The 21,944-nt window shown below is 41.5% G+C and overlaps 2 protein-coding genes and 1 long non-coding RNA gene across 5 annotated transcripts in view; 2 read left to right on the top strand and 1 right to left on the bottom strand.

The window, feature by feature from the left end:
- The first annotated feature begins 364 nt into the window (after positions 1-364).
- On the top strand, positions 365-10,719 carry LOC147337047 (uncharacterized). Its single transcript, XM_086286248.1, has 4 exons — positions 365-503; positions 4,121-5,557; positions 5,883-6,232; positions 10,677-10,719. The coding sequence occupies exons 1-4, from the start codon at positions 486-488 to the stop codon at positions 10,717-10,719; spliced, it is 1,848 nt and encodes a 615-aa protein (XP_086142374.1). The 5' UTR covers positions 365-485.
- Positions 10,720-10,845: 126 nt separating this feature from the next.
- LOC147337048 (uncharacterized) lies at positions 10,846-13,483 on the top strand. Of its 2 annotated transcripts, none has more exons than XR_015128553.1 (3): positions 10,846-11,847; positions 11,937-12,030; positions 12,369-13,483. It is a non-coding gene; the product is annotated as an uncharacterized LOC147337048 (long non-coding RNA). The 2 variants fall into 2 exon arrangements; XR_015128554.1 differs by having other exon boundaries at positions 12,373-13,483.
- Positions 13,484-20,898: 7,415 nt separating this feature from the next.
- LOC147337049 (protein NLRC3-like) overlaps positions 20,899-21,944 on the bottom strand; it is a 646,813-nt gene continuing 645,767 nt past the window's right edge. For both annotated transcript variants that reach the window (XM_086287135.1, XM_086287146.1), the window contains one exon: positions 20,899-21,944. This exon is cut by the window's right edge and continues 310 nt beyond it. In XM_086287135.1, the coding sequence (XP_086143261.1) occupies positions 21,713-21,944 (232 nt within the window). In that variant the 3' untranslated portion in view covers positions 20,899-21,712.

The raw sequence follows: 21,944 nt of genomic DNA on the forward strand, positions 1-21,944 counted from the left end.
ACGTGCTCTCCGTGGTTTTTTCCCTGCTAATTTTAGCATCACACGGCACAGCTTCTGTATCACGTGGTATAAGGCTCCGCCCTTGTCATTTGTTGAGCAGGAAGAGTGAGCGCTTGTTTTCATGCAGAGTACGTCCCGGATCAAAATGCGGTACATTTGATCTCTGTTGTTTTTGCCTGATGATTGGTTTGAGTCTTGACAATCCACATTGCTGGCGTTGCATCTTTCAATGCCAGCAATGGCAGGTATCAGTGCTCAAAGCTTTTGTGTTTGTTTCCAACAAGTTACCCACCTCGGGAAACAAAAATGTGTTCTTTTACTTGTCAGATGAACATATGAGACACTTTGACTCTTCAGTGCAGTGTGGAGCCTAACAAAGATCTGTTTTGTGTCCCAGCTGATCAGCAGGAGGAGGAGAGTCTGACGGAGCAGCAGAGGAACATTTTCAGCTACTTGGACTCAGCTCAGCCACTACAGAGGAAACAATGAGCTCAACACAGAAGGTGACAGACAGAGCAGGACCATATGACCAAAGATATTTATCACCATATACATTTGAACATTTGCCATAACGATGTAGCTGACGATAGAATTGACACCAGACAAAATACTTTACAGCTGCACAACTTTATTAAAAAGCCATCAATGTATTTTCACTGAAACAAGCAGCTGTTGTTTATGTGCATTAAAGTTATATAAAAATGTAACAGTGCAAATGCAAATTCCTCGCTGACAGTTTAACCAAAAGGCGTTTCCAGTGGAAACTGGCCGACACATCCTGAGCATAACCATGTATAATATCCACTAAACTTCAGAAGAGGTTATACAGTCGTGGCCAAAAGGTTTGAGAATTGCATAAATATTGGAACCTGGAGAAGTTGCTGCTTAAGTTTTTATAATAGCATTTTGCCTGCACTCCAGAATGTTATGAGGAGTGATCAGATGAACTGCATCGTCCTTCTTTGCCATGAAAACGAACTTAATCCCCAAAAAGCCTTACCACTGCATTTCATTGCTGTCATCAAAGGACCTGCTGAGACCATTTCAGTGATCGTCTTCTTAACTCAGGTGAGAATGTTGGCGAGCACGAGGCTGGAGATCATCATGGCTGTATCCCGATTCAGGTTCTGCAGCTTTAAAGTCCTCAAGGGCCGCGTACTCAAAGACCGCTAAGGCCGAAGTGCGAGGCTCGTAGGCTCGTGAAATGGGACGTCTAGCCTCCGTCGCGCTGCCCAGGTTGCCTAGCAACCATGATACTAACAGCTGGAAACGTTTCATACAGCTTTGTTTGACAGAAATGAAGGAGAACATATTTAGTTCATTTGTTTCTACATGAGCTCTGTGTGATTTGATGAGTATCTGAGGCTGAGACCACAGGACTGTGAAACATGATTGTTGGGCTTCATTTCTGTGCTGAACAGTCGTTTAAGATTAGCTGTAAATAACAATTAGCTGATGTTGTTCATGAGACTAAAGTCATCTCACTGTGGTAATGTAAATATAATATGGCCAATATTATAGTTATTATATTAATCACTTCACTCACAGACAAGTATCTGTGACAGTGTGTATACAGATGTATCATATATAAGAGACAAATATTGTTCTTTTAATATGTTGGTACTAAATGTGGCTCAATGCTTACATATATGTGTAAAAAGCAAATGTAGGAGCTGTGATAACTGTGTCTGATAGAATGAAGAGTAGACTGATATATGAAATATTCCTTTATTGGGTGAGAAAATCAGACCATGTCATAACTGCTGTAAGTCACACAGAATAGATATCAGAGCCTTAAACAGGCTGACGTCTGCTAAATGGGTCAAACTGGGCAGAAAGTCTACAAACACATAACATCCTTATAGAATATGATGTAACACTATAGATCAACTTAGCTCAGAATATATAAAGCATATAAACAGTTACAGCAATATGATGCAACAAACACAGCAGCTACTGATCCAAAATACTCAAAGCTTCATAGAACTGAAACCAACATTTATTTTTAGCTCCATTCTGCTGCTGATACAGACTTTAGGTTTCTGAACATTAAACTTGTTGCTGTCTTTCATAGTGTGTAACTTGAAGGCCCTGAGTACTTTCTCCCACACTGGAAACACTGGGATGATCACATTATTTGAACATTACCTAATAAGACTGATTCAGCACAGACAGTTATGTTAAACTTTCCTAGCAGTCCTTCACAAACAGGGAACAGTCTGTCTATTCTCTCCATCTGTCAGCTGCTGCTGGCTCTTCCTCCTCCTCTTCCTCACACACTGCTGAGTTTGTCCTGGTGGATCATCAGGGCTGCAAAGCCTCACAGATGATGTGCAGCAGTGGCTCCCTCAGTCTGTCCTCACTCTGGACACTTGCAGTCGTCACACATGGAAATCAAATGTGTGATAAGCTGCAGGATTCAAACACAAGTGTAACTTATAAACACATGTTCATACTTTTATTCCACAATCAGAGAGAAAGAAACAGAGAGAGAGTGCAGGACAGACAGACAGGTGACAGTCTCATGTGTACACACTGCTACACAACAGCACCAGAGAAGCAGGATTTAGTGTTTGTGTTATTACGAGTGTAAACAAGAAGAGTTCCAGATGGTGCAGTGGACACATGTGTGACTGCTGTGATTAAAGCATCTTTCTTTCAGCTTAACGAGTGAACCGTCAGCTCGTTCAAACACACGTTAAAGTGCGTTTGGCTCGACACCACCGAACAGAGGCAGCAATATAACACAGCTAACATTAACAGTGCAGTGAATCCTGCTTGTGCCGTGATGTTCAGGACTGCAAACCGAGCAGCATCACTGACTTTCAGCTTGTTGTGTTTGTGGATATATGACTGACTTTAATTATCCACAAAATCATCACATTCTCTGTCAGATTAAGGTCGACTATTGAACGGCGTATATTTTAAAGGCTTTAAAACCAAGTTAACGCTGAAAGTACAAACATCACTAATGTCACATAACTCTGCCGACAAGGCATAGCTATGGCTATGAAATGCTCTTTGTGTATCACTTCTTCATTATGAAAGATGTCATTAATGCACTAGTAATGTCTCATCTGGAGTATTGTTCAATCATTTGGTCAGCAGCTAATGAGACAGATCTTAACAGACTTCAGTTAGTCCAGAATAAGGCGTCCAGATTAGTGTGAAGATGTTCATACTATACTAATATTGATAACATGCATAATAACCTTTCTTGGCTTCCTGTACAGGCTAAAATATTCTATGGCTTACTTGTAGTTCTAAAGAAAGCAATTCTGTTAAACACACCACATTTATTCTGCTCAGCTGCAGTATCCAGATGAAATACATCATCATATTACACAGTTTTCAACAAGCTGCAATTTAGTAAATGCTCGAGTTAAAAGTAACGTTTTGTTAAACTGTTACATTTAGAGCAACTTTTAAGTGGAATAAGTTGCCTTAAAAAATTAGAGAATTATTCAAAACTTCAATGAAGACTTAAAAGCCGATTTACAGAGCTTTTAGTTGTTGTAAATATTGTAAGACATGATTTGTTTTTGAAATTTGTGTAATGTGCCTCAATGTTATTGATATTATTATTATTATTATTGATTGCTTATATTTGAACAATTGTGAAACCTCACTGTGGATGTAAGAGTGAAATTATGTGGATATCTTGAATCCACTTTATTGTGTAATATTTTATGTGAGTATTTGACGGAAGACGAGCAACATCTGTTGTGGAAGCTAACGGGGTTCCTTTAGAATAAACAAACATAGGATTTATTATCACTGAATAATTCTGTATAAATCTATACAAATTATAGAAATATGTAATAGGAACCAACAAAATAATCTAAATTATAAAATAATGTGTGTGTGTGTGTGTGTGTGTGTGTGTGTGTGTGTGTGTGTGTGCATGATTTTAGTGTTTGAACAGTCATGAATTATCTTTAACAGCAGGTTGGATGTAATGTGTTAGAACTACCAGCAGGTGGGGATAAGAGACCTTTAAGGTGTTTGGTGCCACGCTCCACCTTCAGGTTTAAAACTAGTGTTAATGGAGTTTGAAGGTTGAGTTTGTTCCACGACTGCATTTCACTCACTGCCTCTGTTTGTATCTCTGTCACTGCAGGACCAACATGGAGCCAGAAGTCAGCGCTCTCAGGAGGCCGACAAACCTCACAGAAGAAAGGGAGAGAAAAAACACACCTGTGACGAGTGTGGGAAGGGTTTTACTGTGAGGGCTAAACTAAAACAGCATCAGGTCATCCACACTGGAGAGAGACCGTTCAGCTGTGACGAGTGTGGGAAGGGTTTTACTGAGAAGGCTAAACTAAAACGGCATCAGGTCATCCACACTGGAGAGAGACCGTTCAGCTGTGACTTGTGTGGAAAGTCTTTTTCCAGGAAGGGTCACCTAAAAACACACCAACTCATCCACAGTGGAGTTAAAGCGTACAGCTGTGATCAGTGTGGCAGAGCTTTTACTCAAAGTAGGAACTTACAGAATCATCTAGTTACCCACTCTGGAATTAAGCCATACAGCTGTGACGAGTGTGGGATGGGTTTTACTGTGAGGGCTTCACTAAAACAGCATCAGGTCATCCACACTGGAGAGAGACCGTTCAGCTGTGACTTTTGTGGGAAGTCTTTTTCCTTGAAGGGTTCCCTAAAACAACACCAACTCATCCACAGTGGAGTTAAAGCGTACAGCTGTGATCAGTGTGGCAGAGCTTTTACTCACAGTAGCAACTTACAGAAGCATCTAGTTACCCACTCTGGAATTAAGCCATACAGCTGTGACGAGTGTGGGAAGGGTTTTACTGTGAGGGCTAAACTAAAACAGCATCAGGTCATCCACACTGGAGAGAGACCGTTCAGCTGTGACTTGTGTGGAAAGTCTTTTTCCTTGAAGGATTCCCTAAAAAAACACCAACTCATCCACAGTAGAGTTAAAGCATACAGCTGTGGTCAGTGTGGCAGAGCTTTTACTCACAGTAGCAGCTTACAGAGTCATCTAGTTACCCACTCTGGAATTAAGCCATACAGCTGTGACGAGTGTGGGATGGAGTTTACTCTGAAGGCATCACTAAAACAGCATCAGGTCATCCACACTGGAGAGAGACCGTTCAGCTGTGACTTGTGTGGAAAGTCTTTTTCCTTCAAGCGTTCCCTAAAACAACACCAACTCATCCACAGTGGAGTTAAAGCGTACAGCTGTGATCAGTGTGGCAGAGCTTTTACTCACAGTAGCAGCTTACAGAAGCATCTAGTTACCCACTCTGGAATTAAGCCATACAGCTGTGACATCTGTGGAAAAACTTTCAGCCAGAGAGGGAACCGAAATACACACCTACGCATTCATACCAGACATGATGTGTACTGCTGTGAACAGTGTGGCAAATACTTTACAACAGACGCACACTTACAACAACACATGTTTACCCACACTGAGGAGAGACCTTATCAATGTGACCTGTGTGAGAAGACTTTTAAATCTCCACATCACCTGAGACGACACCAACAGATCCACACCAGAAAGAGACTCTACAAGTGCAGCTACTGTGAGGTATGTATTTATATTGTTATCTTGTCATTTTAGCCTGACTGTTTGGAACAACTCTGCTCATTAAACTGTGTTAGCATGTTAGCAATTCTACTGCATGGAAAAGCAGCTCTGAGTGATTATTCAGATTTTCCTTTCAGTTATGATTTTAGTATTACTGTAGTATTATGGTGGTAGTATTGTAGTTATTGCAGCCCAGTAAACTGAGTGTGTTAACTGAAACAGTCAAATGTAGTTGGACGTCTGCAGAGATGCTCTTTATTTCAGGCGACGTTCAGGATACAAATGTTGAAGGACTGACTTACACTGTCTTTGTGTCTTTGTTTAGAAGCAGAGCGACACAGATGGATCCAGTTCTCAACCCTGTCATCACTGTGGTGGTGGGAAAGACTTTCATTGTGACCTCTGTGGAAAAACTTTCAGTCGGCAAAAGACCCTAAAAGTACATCAACGTAGACACACTGGAGACAAACTGAAATACTGCAAAGAATGTGGGAGAAGCTTCACCACAACAAGTGAGTTAAAACAACATGAACTGATTCACAGTGGGGTTAAAAAGCACCTCTGTGATCAGTGTGGGTCATCATTCACCACTGCAGGTCAGCTTAAATCACACAAACGAGTCCACACAGGAGAGAAACCACACAAGTGCAGACACTGTGAGAGAAGCTTCTCATGGTCACATAGTCGTAACATTCATGAACGTGGACACATGGAAGGAAACTACAGCTGTGACCAGTGTGACAAGAGCTTCAGGAATCTCAGATCATACTCTGCACACAAACGATCCCACGTTACTAATAAACTGTTTCACTGTTACCAATGTGCCCAAACATTCACCTCATTGTCTGCTCTGTGCAAACATCAGCGCGATCACTCAGGGCTGAAATCACTCCCATCACTGGATCACAGTGAATCTGAAGACACAGAAAGATCCTCTGGTTTCTGTGTCAGACTCAAAAAGCTTGAGATCAGGCTCCACAGAGTTCAGATAGAATCATTTAAACTTGTGTTGAACTGAACTGGTTGCTGGGCTGAACTTCTACATAATACAGATCTACATGGGATCTTCTTTTCTGTTGTTTTACTGAGTCAGTTTTGTCCTTTTTTCTCTGTCCTGGTTTTGCTCGTCTGTAAATGATTGAAACTCAGTCAAATAGTTCATTGTTCTCCAGCAAAACGTTTTGGAAACTCATGTTTAACCTTTAAAACTCTGACATGTTTTAGCACACAAGGCTTCATCGGGGAGTTCACTCATGATTGGACCATGAGAACAAAGGTTTTTAGTTCTTTCAAAGAGAGTCTTGGAGATGTTTGATGTTTCTGTTTTTCTGAAACCACCTGAAAGAAAAACTATTTTTCTTGCTTTATGTAGTGTGGAAGTTTTTAATGTTTCTTCATCTGTGATGTTCTTGAATGTGTTCACGTGAAGATGGTACAAATAAACTGTCCTTTCAGCTTTAGCTCCTAATTTATTCATTATTTATGGATGTAGCACAGCAGCCGTCTCTTGATTAACACATGGAGGGCTCGGGATCTGATGGTGTCGTCTCCCTAATTTGCCCACTCAGTAAATCTCACTCATGGCCAAGAAATTGAAATAAACCTTGTTTCCCTGCTGGATAGTGATCCACTGTAACTCTGCTCCTCCTTCCTGTTTAGGATTTCTGTGGCTGAAGTAAAATTCCCTCCATCCATCACTTATCCCAGCTAACCCAAAGTGAAATAAAGTTTTGCTGGTCTTAAAAAAGCATTACAATAATGGGCATTACCAATGCAAACTGAATGATACAGAAGATGAAAGAAGAGACTTTGATCAGTTAATAAAGCTCATGATCTGGATTCATTGTGGCTGCTACACAGATACTTCTGGGTCACTTCTCTCAGTTAGGAACCTTCCTCACCAAACTGACTGTTGGACCACACCCCTGGTTTCATGAGAAATTGTTTCAGCCATGATTTCTCTTCCTGTATTTCAGAGTAAAGACTGAAGTGACAAATGGAAGCATGTTTAAAAAACACAATGTGAGAGAGACGTTGAGGTCCTTAGAAGTTACCCTGGGTTTTTCTGTCACCCTGCTAGATGTTACACACCTTGTTATTGGACTGATTTCTACTGCTGGACTACTCCTGCGGAGAGTAACAATACTCTTACTAATTAGCTCCCTTTCACACCTTTGGGGATATTTATTTTTGTGTTTGCAGCGCTGTGAGCCAGAACAGCGAGAGAAAAATCTGCAACAGCGACGAGCCGAATGCTTACGTGAATCGCAGCAGCTGCACATGTGCTACGCTGAATTAGAGGATATCTTTGCTCTGGATTTCTATTTCTACTTTTTCATTTCTATATGATTCTTCTTGCATCTAAACAAAGATGATTCAATTTGCTAAATGTTGATGGCTCTTCGTGCTCAGGTGTAAATGAGACGTAATATTTGCTCTTGGTTTGGTTCTCCTGTACAGAACCTTGCAGTACAACAGAAACCTAAAAACATTATTTGTAGTTGTTATTCTTAGTAGTTCTGCTGCCTAAATACCACAGGGTCTGATTATGAAGTTATTGAGCTGCACATACTTTACGACCTGCTTAAGTGCGAGGTCACAGCGTCTGTAGAGCAGCTGGAACATAATGAAGTCTACAAGGTTAAAGTTTTCTCTTCAGTTATTGTTCTTTCTGCTGCTTGGTTTGATGGATCTGAGAGCTTTTGTTTTTATTATTGTTATTATAATTATCATTAATATTTTACTCTCTAGAAGCTTTAAAATAGTGTTTGTGTTTGAAAAAATTGATTTAAGAATTGAACAGAAACATCTGTCCTTCTGAAAATCGCCCAAAGGCACGGAGACAAAGTCAAAGGATGCAACCTGTAACTTTCTCTTCCTTCATGTCAGGACCATCATCCATGATTTATATAAAATGCATATAGCAACAGTAGCACTTTAGTTTGGACTTTATGATTTCTGTAACTGGAAAATATTATTTTGTTTAAAGACAGAAGTGACCGCATAGTTGCAACATCAAAGGGAAATATTAATTAATTAGCATCAAGTATATTTGTTGCTTAAGCGTTTGCACTATAACTTAAGTAGGATTATAACTTTTAAGGAAGGAAAGATTTCAGATATTCAGTTCACTGTTTCAGTTATTTTATATGAAATTAAAACATTTACGTTGGTCAAATATGATGCTCTAAATCAAATAAAAGTTTGAAAATAAATGATGTATTTTTAAATGCTGCAACAAATGTTCACAAAAAGTAACTATAATTAAAACCAGTTAAACAAAATCAAATGTTTGAATCATGCTTAACCAAATGCCAGGCTGGAGAGCTGAACCTAAAGTATACGTAGAAAGATTTCAACATCTGAGCAGTTTTTAATGTTTTTATCACATATAAATGTCACAGCAGTGGGTCCTGGCCCAATGCTTTGTGTTTTTGGTTTTCTTTGACTCTTGTTTTTCTTGGTTTTTGTTCTTCTTATTTATCAGGCTCTCAGTAATCTTAGTTCTCCCTCCCTCAGTGTTCATTTCAGCCTGTGTTTAGTTTCTGTTCCCGTGTCCCACGTTTCATCGTTTCATGTCGAGTCAGCCCTGTCTCTCTGTTTCCTGTGTCTCCCCAGTCAGCCCCGCCTCCCTCGGGCACTCATGTGTGATACAGAGTAATAAACCTGACTACATTTGCTACACTCTCTTTATTACCTGTTACTTTAAAATTCATACACTAATTATGTCTGCCCATCTCTCTAATGTGAAGGTCAAAGGTCAACATCCCAGTGACATAAGAATAATCCCAAAGGGGCAAAGGCAGCGGTTAATTTAGCACATTTAGCATTAAGGGTACAGCAAGGATATACTTTTACTTATTGTGGCAGGGGTGTGGTCTCTGGCCTGCTGCAGTGGAGGCTGGTGGCGGGACGTTGGACGGCACAGGTGAGGGTGATGGAGCTCATGACTCTCCCCTTTATAGTGACGGAGGAGACTGGCGTGGGGGAAGCGTGTAGTGGAGGAAGCCGAGGAGAGAGCTGGTTTCTGGCTACAAAGACGGCGTCAAACCAGAAAAGATTGCTTGTGGTCAAATGTCAAAGGAGCTTGCAAAGAAAAGCGTCTGGACTTCTTTAAGTTACTTGAAGACGTTTCACCTCTCATCCGAGAAGCTTCTTCAGTTCTAAGGTCAAATGGTGGAGAGTCCCAGATATAAACCTAGTGGGAGTTTCCCCCCACAGAGGGACAAAAGGACCCCCTGATGATCCTCTAATCGCCTGAGCCAAGGTGTGAAACTGGGTGTGGGCCCCAATCAGCCAGAGTTTCGGGTGTGTTCATTGTGAAACCTGGCCCCACCTTATCATGTGATTTCCTGAGGTCAGATGGCCCAGGATGTGAGTGGGCGTTAAGGCGTCTGGGAAGGATCTCAAAACTGGATTATAGATGGCAGAGAGTTGGTGTCGTAAACCCCGCCTCTGTTCAAAGATGGTCGCTCACAGTGGACATAGATGGCTTCTTTCACTCCTCTTTCAAACCATCTGTCCTCTCTGTCCAAAATGTGAACATTGGCATCCTCGAAAGAGTGTCCTTTGTCCTTAAGATGCAGATGGACTGCTGAGTCTTGTCCTGTGGAGGTGGCTCTTCTGTGTTGTGCCATGCGCTTGTGAAGTGGCTGTTTGGTCTCTCCAATGTAGAGGTCTGGGCATTCCTCGCTGCACTGTACAGCACACACCACATTGTTAAGTCTGTGTTTTGGCGTTTTGTCTTTCGGGTGAACCAGTTTGTGTCTGAGCGTGTTGTTGGGTCTGAAATGCACCGGGATGTCATGCTTGGAGAAAACTCTCCTGAGTTTTTCTGATACACCGGCTACATAGGGGATGACAATGTTGTTGCGTCTGTCTTTCTTATCCTCCCTCGCTGGTGTCTGATCTTCTTTTCTGTGCCTCTTTTCTGACTTTAAATTCGGCAAATAGGCTCCTTTGACTATGATGACCTGGATGACTGAGAACCTTCACAGACACTTGTGGTCAAATAATGTGTCAATCACCTGTGAATCAAACTGTGTGTGGCTCAGTTCATGTCACAGTGTTGTTTAGTATATCTTCACTTGTCTCACTCTCCTTCTGTTCTGTCCATCAGGACGATCCTCAGCGCTTACAAAGATCCTCCATCGATGTTGTAACTGTTGGCATGATGACATTGTATATAATTTGGATTATTTCTTTATCTTGTCAAGATCCATGTCATGATTTTAAATTGTTTAAGCTGTACATTACTGTTTGTTTTTTGTAGTCAACGTTTTGGTGCTTTGTGCTTTTATTTTGAAAGTCAAGTTCGCTTACAAGTTGCGCTAGTTTCCTTTTTGGGTAGAACGAAGAAAACACCAGCGCTGTTTTCTTCGTTCACCAGCGCTCGCTACACCTCCATCTACCAGAAGGTGAGTGTACTCCTTTGTGCTCAGATTAACATTTTACGTCTTAAAATACATTTTCATATATGAGCTTTCTATTATTTCATGGGCCATTTAATCAATATTAAAATTACAAGCATATCAACAAAGGTGAAGCTGGTTTTTTCCACTTGCTGTCACACAGTCATGGAGGAATACAATAAATACATAATCAGTCATAGATCCTGAACAATGACATTAAAAGAAAGTCTGTGGCTCTAAAAACTAAACAGTATAAAGACATGCTCCAAGCTGCTGTTTCTCTCCTCCTCCTCTAGGTTTTCCACTGTCGGCCATCCAGCGATGCTGGAGGGCTACCTGGCCAATGCTGGCCTACACAAAGAGGTCCCGGCTCGGAGGAGCTGAAGAAGATCCTTGCCTTCCTCGTCAGTTTCCTCTTCAGTTCCTATCCCAACAAAACCTTCTTGCACCTATTAGCTCCAAAGAGGCTATGGTGCCCGTGGAGGTCTGGACCTGAGGCCTGTGCTCATCACGTGGATAGAAAACACTCTGACACCATTCTGGAGGTCTGATGGGACTCTGACCAAAACACAGATGAAATAAAACTTGTGGCTGGAGCTTTTAAAATGACTTTTTCACCTCATAGATTAATGCTCATGATTGCATGTTAGCCAGACAGCATCTCCCCAAGGTGAAACTCTCAGGAGACATTTACTCTTAAACTGTAATCTGGTTGAGACTACTTGAGGAGATCTTAGTAGCGAGTATGTGGATTTAGTCTCTTCACCAACAGCAGACAGACCCATGCCAAGAAAGCAGACATGTTCTCAAAGAAAGCCGAGAGCAGAGATTGGAAAAAGCTAAAAAGAAAAAGCTGCAGCTTCAGACGACTATCTGCCTGTAAGGCTGAAAAAGTCCAGTTACGCTCTATTTTGGAAAAGCTCCCAGTTTTGGTAACCTGGACTTTTATTTCCCCTCTTCTGCTACAGATGTTGACTGTGACCTCAGAGGCCAACTGGACCACACAGCTGCAGCAGGAGTGAGGGAGAGGAGTCTTCATCCAGCTTCAAAGAAAACATCCAGGTAAAGTGACGTGGATCAGCGGATAAAGCCGTCTCCACTTTCAAAGGAGATCCTCTGAGAGAGAGACTCTCTGAGCCGTTTTAGCCTCAAATTATAGGACTTTATAGTACAGCAACACTTTTAAAGGACAAAAATAACATAAACTGTGACTGTAATACAAACAAAGTATTGCATGTGTTTTTAAAAGTGTTCCTCCGATGGGCAGGATATCACTATTAGACTGTCCCACCAGCCAACTTCAACAAGAGACCACAGCAGCATTCAGTGATCAGCACAGATGTTCCTCTAACACTCAGCATCTGATCCCTGTTGGTCTGTGTGCTTCTGCTTTTGCTCAGTTAGAAACCCTGCAGCAACCCGACCCAAAACTGTGTCTTCTTGTTGGCCTCAACGTTGAAGTGTCAAACGTCCAACATCTGGAAAGGAAACCACGCCAGTGTACTGTGATGTTTCACCAACATGTGGCAGACGCTGGTCCTGCCTTTCATGCTGACATCAGCAGAGAGCCCCGCCTACCTCAAAGCCTCCCCTGTCATGTATTGATCAGGATGATTATGAAGATGAGCGAGTGCAAATAAGACTGTAAAAGTCCACGAGCAGAATGTTTGGATGCTTTCTAATGATTCATGAATATCATGAGAGTGTTTGTGTGTTTTGTCTTTTCTTTGCTGACGTTTGTTACTAACAAAGACAATTTACGCTCTGTGTGTGTTTTCATCCTTACCAGCCGCACTCTAACTGCAATGAAGGAAACAAACTGTAGAAATGGTCGACTCAGTGACTTCATAAAATATTGAAGTGGTTCAGGTAGAGCCAGTTTTTAAATGACCATGAACACTGAGCGTATTGTATCTGTACAGCATGTTTCTCTATTAGACAGATTTGTAACAGAGGCCTTGCTCTCAGTAAGTTTGAAATCCTTTTCTGATTTCTTTTGTAATCTCTGATCTTTGTGTATCCTGCTCAGTTTGCATGCTGCCTGTAGGAGTTTCTGTCTTTGTATTTGAAGAGAATTCATTGAATATACTCAGCTGCTTCCCTTTGGTGCCTCACACATCACTGAAGTTTTTCAGTGTCCAGTTATTTGTTTTTAATAGCTGTTTGAATTCTCTGTATGTTTGACCCTGTAGACTGTTTAATGGACTGCTCGTCTTCCTGTTTGTAACCACTGCCTGTTTAGGACTAAAGATTTGGATTTTTGACTTTAACACAGCCTCTGCGTGTCGTCCCTTTGTGTCCTCGTCCTCTGTGAATGTGTCACAGATGTTTCCATGATAATAACACAGCTTTCCCACAGTGGCTTGCAGCAGCATTTATTCACAGCACATTTGAGAAAGGTTCAGATTAACTCGATGAGTTTATATTCAGAATGATTCTGACAGTGGGCCACTGTGAATTGTGATCTTTCATCAGGTCAATGTTTAAGTTCAGTATTTCAAAGCAGGAGCTATGAACAGTCATCATTTTGGCATTAGAATTATTATTATTAATCATTATTAATAATGTCGTTACTCATGTATAACTTTGATTAGTATACATGAATTTTATCAATAGTAAAAATAATGAATAATTCATGTATAACTTTTATTGTGTTTTGTATATTAATTCTATTTAAATAGAGATGTTGACCCTGTCTCTACAGTAGCATCAGTGTAACATACATTATTGGTCCAAGCTGTCATAAATGGGGAGCCTGATCCTTTATTATGAAAACATGACGAGTATTTTTCTTGTCAGTTGGGAAGAAGTTGGTCTTTTTTTCCTTCTTTTTGCTCAGTTTGTCTTTTCTTTGATAATTGAAACTCTGATCAAACCTACTCATGTTCACAGCATGTAAAAGCAGCTGACAGTCCGTGGCATTGTTGTTTGTAGAGGTGCAGTGTAGTGGGAGCATAAATCAAAAGAAAACAGTAACATTTATGTAATAAAACATCTGAATGAAAATGAACAGGCCCTTTATGAACTTCAAAGGGATCTGAAAACAACACTTTTTAAAAGAGTATCTTGGGGTGTAGGTGGTCAAAATAGAAAACTGAGCTGAGACTTTAAGTTCAATCCATCCATTGGTTTTTACTTAGGAGGAAGAAATGTCAGGCTGGTGCAGGCTGGTTAGGTGCATGTGGTTATCTTTACCTAAATGAGTTCACTTTGTGGCTGCCAGGTTGGGCAGAAGTACCTGTCCCCTGTTAGGCTTAGCAAGGTTCTCCAGGAGTTTCTCCATGGGTAGAGCTTCTAGCTCCTCCAGCACATCTGTGGCCGTGCAGGCTGCCACTTTCTTGGTTGCTCTTTTTACCCCACTGGTGGATGAGCTGCAATGGTCTCCATTTGTCCCATATGTGTTTACTTCTTCTTCTTCTTTTGCATTATTTAACACATTATTCTGTTTCTATGTATTTGCTATGATTTGATGACCATTCAGATCTGGGACGATCAGCTGACTGATGATGTCACAGACTGTGTTTTTCAGGAACAGTGATTCTGATGTGAGCCTGCTAGCTGACAGCAGACCTGATGAAAGCACATGTTCACATCTGTGAGGACAGACTGGACTCTTTGACTGCACCTTGGTTCTCCTCAGAGGTCTGTACAGGAGCATGTCCACCCTGCTGCCAGATCGATCAACTTTAGACCAGACAACAAACGACGGAGGCTCCGGGAAAGTGCAATCAAACGATGAGTGTATTAACAGCCCGGAGAAAACATCAACATATGTCTTCTGACCAAAATACATAATGTGGATACTTATAAAGCAGTGGGGTACACGCCCCCCCCCCCCCCCCCCCCCCATGGCATCAATGACAGATTAGAATAGGTTCCAGACCTTAGTCACAGTTAATCGTACGTCTTGTACATCTTTTAATAGCTATAAGCAGACATAGAACTTCTCTTTTCTATAACACCTTCCATACAAGGTAATAATCTTAAGCCCTCAGGGTCTCTGAGGCTAATTATTGACTCTGCTCATCTGTTACCAAGTAGAATAAAATGCAACAGGTTTGCAACAAGAAGCTGGAAACATTGGGGCCTCTGCTCAGGCCTATTCCTAGATTATATGTATTATATGTACTGTAAGCATGCATTGCAGTTATCCTTCTATGTTCTAGTTTCCCTCAGCATGAATCATCTGGACACTCTCACCAGTGAAGCTTAAAACCTTCTAGAATGGAACATCAACTCTAACCAAGCACATTTATGCATTGTGTATAAAATGAACTCAACCTATAAAAATAGAAAGGTCAATGTGATGACAGACATATTCAATGCAATATAAACCCTGCAGGAAATATTACTGATACTGTAAAACATGTTATTAATACATTCTTCATAAGGGAAATTATATGGCAGCAATAAAAGAATCTCTGAATCCCAACAATATTTCTATGGAGTCAAATAATAACAAAGGCTCTAGAACAGCCCTGAGTTTGTCCAGGTGACACTCCTCTGAAGAACAAAGACAAAGAGGAAGAAGGGGATTCGTTTTCAAGTCTTGTTTCTTTCAAAATAAAAGCTGAAATGTTTTGGAAGCATGATAATATTTCAGCCAGGATGCCGTCTCCAAGGAGACCTGCACCTCAGCGCTGAGCTCCACATCACGCCCTGTGAAAGCACAGATATAAATCTGCTGCAGTGAGAAGAACTTTACCCAACACAAGTGTAGAAGTAGACATTTGACTTTACCTACAACCTGTTAACAACAAAGCTTTCATTGCCTCTGTTGTTGATGTCATGTAGGACTAATCATACTTCACATCAGCCATGCACACGTCAGAGGATCTCCAGGCTCTCAGTAATAAAGCCAAGCAGATGATGTGAACATAGCAATAGTAAAACATGCATCATAATCAGCTGTATGTGTCGACTATGTGGCACCTCAGTCTTGTTGGCATGAAGAAAAGTTGTGTAACATGTAGCATAAGGGCTGCAAAGACATCATGTAGACAGCAGTCGTCTGTTAGTCGTAACGTATCTCCTGTTAAAGAGTTAAATGTGCGTTCTCCATCTCTGTCCTCTCACAGCTCGCCGTACACCAACTCCAGCTGTGGTAACCATGGCTGTGCCCATCAACACGCTGAAGCTGAGACGCCACCCGTCACTATGGCGACTCCAATAGGGTTACCTGTCAGCTGTGGACGCATGAAAGGAAAACAGCAGAAACACAGACATGTTTACTGGAACATTTCCTATTGACAGCTTTATGGAAAAGTGGGTTTAAACACTTTTCTATGTTTTATTTTGTTTATTTATGGATTTATTGTGAAAGGAATTTCAAAGGTTTAATTTGACCTTTCCCCTGTTTTTCATACAGACTGGAGACGAATGGATGGTGCTTTCTTTGTTTGTCTAAAGATAATGAATAAAACTCTACACACATCTTAAACCACCCTCCTTTCTATATATTTTGTTATATAAATGGAAAGTATATAAGACACAAACTGAGCTTATATGATACTAAGGACCCTGGAGGTCAGTCCACCTTTATAATTCAGCACAGCCTGGAGTCTCTTAGTCAAGCTTGTTTGTGTTTTCTGTGAGGAAGTTTTCAGCAGCAGCTCTTTTCTTGGATGTTGGTTCCCTTTGTTTCCATCCTCTGTTAAGATGTTTCAGTAATGTTGAGGTCTGGGGAGGCCAATCCATGGCTGACGTCCTGTGATGCTGCATTAGCAGTTTGTTCATAGTGAAAAATGAAGCCACTGCCAATCAGACATTTGCACAGTGGATCAACTTCTGATGGTACTGTCCTGAATTCCACACCTATAATATGTTTGCACATACTGATGAATATGTGCAGCTGATTTTCAGTCCAGTTCCTGTGTGACAGACGCCAGTCTTTCTGCCTGTGTCCTTCCTTAACAATAGAGCCATCCTTCCACTGAGACTGTTTCTGATGAGGCTTCACTGAGCAGTAGATGGATCCCTCAGCTCATCTAATCGTCCTATTTCTAACACATGACTGTCAGAAACTGTTAATCTGCTGCAGCTCTTTAACTCCTCCACTTCTTTTTTTGTAATCTCTTAGTTTCCTCATCTTTTAAGGTGGCACTGCACACCAGATCCAAAGTCAACATGCTGTTATATAATGGAGTTGAACCTGTAATGGAGTTTGATTTAAACCAATCAGCAATTAAGTGAATGATGATGAGCAAAGATGGTGGAGGTGGTGGATGAAGACCCGGACAGCTGTGGTTGGCTCCTCGTATAGAGCAGAGTGAGGTTGTGTTTGCACATTATTATAAAACCATGTTCACCATATATTTTAGCTGCAGACAATAACATGATTTCTTTGCTGTGGTGATTTTATTCCACTTTGGTAAAATGGAAAACCATCATTTCTTGCTGTAATTCACACATTATTCCAAGAGCCTCAACACGAGCCTTGTAGTCCGACCATATATAGACAAATCAATAGTTGTGTTTGTAACAGCTCATGAACATGAATCGTTCCACATTACTTTGAAATCATTGTAAACTAAACTGGAATAAATGAGTGTTTATATATAGTTTTGTCTCAGCTGTTCATACACAGTGTTTCAGTTCTTATCAGAGTCCCACCGTCTCACTGTGGTGAACCTTTAGCTCTGTTGTAAGCGTGTTGTTAGACCAGGTTTCCCTCATTTAAAAATAATCTCTCATTAGAAATGGACATGATGTCTAAGACATAGAAATGCTTATTATGGGTTCACTTGATGTCACTGAAAAGATGCACATGGGTAACGTGCAGGCCATCCAGCTCCGAGGTTTATCTCCTCACCTCGAGTCTGCGACACTCTCTCCGTGTCCTCTCAGATAAGGGCGCGCACATTTCTGCACGATCTTCTAAATTACAAAGAGCGATTCACAAAACAGAAGCTCACAAAACACTCATCACAAACCAAAAGTGGCTCCACTGAGCGTCAAACTGTCACCAGAATTACTGATAATCTAAAGACTCACAGAACTCATTTTGTCTCATTGTGTCTTAGTTTGAGACATAAGTGCATGATCATAATACTGTGTAGTTAGATGAGACAGAGCTGATGCTTGCTCTTAATTATCCTCTTCATGTTTCCCGAGCCTCAGCAGTGGAAGCTACCATGGATAGAAAGACTATGACTCATCTTAAATCTCAAATCTTTGTCTCCAAAGAGCTGCTGATGTGTCCGATATGATCCACAAGCTTAAACTATGATTATAAGTGTGTGCAGTGATGTGTGTGAAACCTCTGAGGACTCACACGTGTGTGCTTCAGCCCACACACACATATGAAGCACTGCGACCTCACACAGAAGTGTTTTACACATCCAGCCTGAATCCTGATCATTTCTACAGTTTATTAAGTTCAGCTTCACCTGAACATCAGTGATGAAGCTGCTCTGACTCCATCACAGCTCACAGCTGTTGGAATGAGTCAAACAATGAAGAAGGTTCAGAAACAGCTGATGATTTTACAGAAACATGATGCAAACATGAGAATGGACACATGATTTTTTATTAACAGACACCGTTTATGTTTCACTGTGCATGACGTCATCAACACTGACACCAGGGGGCGCTCATCACCAGCCTGAGGAAGTGTGATAATGGGGGGAGACGCAGTGTTGTGTGTACTGCAGTCGGACAGAAGGAAAAACTTCCTCCTGAAAACATTTTCATCCTTCCCAAAAGTGTTTGAGTCAAATGTTACAAATATATAAATACAATAAAACACAGGGTCTTACATAAAATTAGTGATGCAGTTGTGCACTGAGCACCTTTCCAATGTTCCTTCCTCAGATGAGTCCAGCTGCTGAACACATTAACATCTGTATGTAAATGTAGCCGAGAACCAACCTGAGCACTGCTGGGAAAATACAAAGGCAACCATCAAAGTGCTGTATTATCTTATTTATTCTGAATGTTGACTTAGATCCACACCACGATTTATGAAACTATAGAACTAAAATAACAACAATCGTCTGCTTCTTTAAAATTTCTTTCATTACATCAAACCAGTGAAAACTGAAAAAAACAAAGAGCTGTTAGCATGTTTAGACCAACTTTGAGACAGAGACTGTAAAGTTCTGCACTTTAAATCCTGCCTGTGTTCCTGCAAATGATTCACACTGAAAGTTTCTTAGTTTAGTATTGAGTGAGCCACAAAGCAGCCTGATAGCTTTAAAACTGTAAAAGTAAATGAAATTGACAGTTTCAGTGTAGCTGGATCTATTATTGGGGGGTCATGACCCCCGTAACCCCGCCTGGTCCTGAGGTCAAATCCACCATCTTTGTTTCAGAGCTTCATGTTCTCCCGTGTTTGTGTGCGTCCTCTCCGGTACTCCGGCTTCCTCCCACAGTCCAAACACATGCAGTTAGTGGGGTCAGGTTAGCTGTGAGTGGTTGTGTCTCTGTGTTATTCCACCTTAATCAATGACTTCCTGTTAGCATGAAGTGCTTCTGTAGGACTGATGTCATTTTCATGGTTGGATCATTTAGATGAAGCTGGACTCAGATGCAGTAAATAAGCTGATTGATCATTAATGAATAAAGCTGGTCAAACACATCACGTGGACACATGTGATTGTGTGTTGTATTGATCCCAATGCTGGTATCAGTCCTGGATCAATAACACTGGATGGATGCGTTCAGCATGGAGCCCTGAGCTGTGTTACAGACAAACATGGAAACTGACAGGTCTGTGTCATTCACAGTCTGTAACACTTCTAAACAACAGAGGCTGACCCAAGTGCCTCAGAGCCAGGCACGCTCACATCACAGCTCTCTAAATAAGCCAGTTTCAAAATAAGAGCTGAAAGCTGTGTTTGCTTGTGTTAGCTTATTATTGTGGAGACTAACATTCAGTGATCATGTGTTCAGACTCATAATGATTACTCTCAGAAATCCTGATCTTTGTATTTACTGTGTGTTGGATCAATAACTGAGATTCATGGTATCACACAGCTGTGCTGCTGCTGATGTCAGCACATCTGGAACAATACGAGGTATCTGCTACCAGACTGAGCAGGACGTGAGACCTGTGGACTGTTTAAAGCTGTCCCTCCACAGCTCACTCAGACCTGATCCACACCTCAGTGATATTCTCTGACTTCCTCAGTAGAGACAGAAACCATTCAGATCTGGGACCATCAGCTGACTGATGATGTCACACAGACTGTGTTTTTCAGGAACAGTGATTCTGATGTGAGCCTGCTAGCTGACAGCAGACCTGATGAAAGCACATGTTCACATCTGTGAGGACAGACTGGACTCTTTGACTGCACCTTGGTTCTCCTCAGAGGTCTGTACAGGAGCATGTCCACCCCCACTGAAGATCTCAGTCACTGTGAAACATAGAAAGCTGCTTGTGTGGCCTCTGCCTCACATGTAGATACAGCTACAGGTTTCTCTGTCAGTCAGACTGAAACAGTGTCCTGATGCTGCATCATTCAGCTCTGTGCCCCAGTCAGCATCACTGGGAGCTACCAGTGTTTCTGCCCTTTTCCTGTAACACTACACTCAGCACAGGCTCAGCTGGTATCCAGTGTTGGACTTTGGCTTCAGCTGCTGTGATAGATCCTCTAACATAGATCAGCTCTGCTACATGTTGTTAGATAAGTGCAGCTGCTGTCATGTCCTGATGTTTCTCTGGCTCAGCAGCTTCTCCATCAGAGGTTCACATGGAGCTGATCCAGTATCTCCAGTAACTGTGTTCTGTGCCTCACTGGTTCATCCTTCTGTCTGTGTGACGTCAGTCAGATGTTGAAGTTAAACTCTGTAATCTTCACTGTGTCACAGAGTTCAGTGAGTCCCGTTATTCACAGTATCAATCAGATCATCAGAGAACAGCTGATCAGCAATCAGTGGTGCCAACAGCGCCTCCTGTGGTGAGAGGATGCAATAATGCAATGTAGCATTTTTCCACTCAACACTTGCAGTCATGGAAACTGTCTGTTGGATCTGTGTGACGTTGCTTTCTTGGTTAGAGTTCCTCACAAATGTCCAGATGATTCTTCTAATGAGGCGTCGACCATGTTTGCAGCTCTTTGGAAGAAAACGTCGCCCTTTGCCATCCTTACTTTTCTTTGACTTCTTCAAATGCAGCTGAACTCCAGCTGGTATTTTCTTGGACTTTGCAGCTGTTTCTGGTCATCAGTTCATTCCTGCAAACCTCTGAAGCTGAACAACAATGATGCTGCATTGCTGGCTGATCCCAAAAGGTTGATTGTGTTCATCTGGACGTTTTCAGAAACGTTTGCTCACTGATCAGGTGACTTCTTCAGTCTCAGCTGACTGCAGCTTTACAAGCTTACAAACAGCACATTTGCACAATGACTGAAAGCAGCAGCACCTGATATATATGATACTAATATAATACATATACATATATAATCCATACTAATGATGAAGGAACTGAGCTCACAGTCCATTGTTCATTCAGTGAACTACTCAGTTTATTTTGGGCCTCAGAAATGCTCACTCTGTTTGTACATCACTGTCAGCAATAGACTCATTCTGCTGTGTGGACAGGAACACATGTGACATCACTTCCTGTTTGTTTGTGACTGAAGAAGTTTACAAGGAATCATTTAGAAGAGTTTCAAACATCAACTGATTGAATCCATGAATCTGAAAACGTGTTTGTGAGTGAAAGAGACAGACATGTACAGACTGAACTATCTGTTCAACAGTCAGAGTGTTTCTGTAACAGGAGACACTCTTTACACTCCACTCAGCACAGGGACACTGAGTCACCAGGAGACAAGAACCTAAACCCAGGATAAAGAGTTTGAGTGAATGTGGTGTTGAAGGTGTGGAGGTGGATCAGAGTGTCAGAGGAGACTCTGTAGAAGGACAGAGTGCCAGCAGGACAGTCCACATACACTGCTGCTCTGTTAGAGACAGAGGAGGAGGAGGAGGAGGAGGAGATGGATGTTTGTCTCTTATTGTGACAGACAGACTGA

This window comes from Aulonocara sp. 'chitande type north' Nkhata Bay, linkage group LG3, assembly GCF_057382095.1.
Source record: "Aulonocara sp. 'chitande type north' Nkhata Bay isolate Kocher_YH1m ecotype deep benthic linkage group LG3, A_spYH_male_GT1.1, whole genome shotgun sequence".
Lineage (NCBI taxonomy): Eukaryota > Metazoa > Chordata > Actinopteri > Cichliformes > Cichlidae > Aulonocara > Aulonocara sp. 'chitande type north' Nkhata Bay.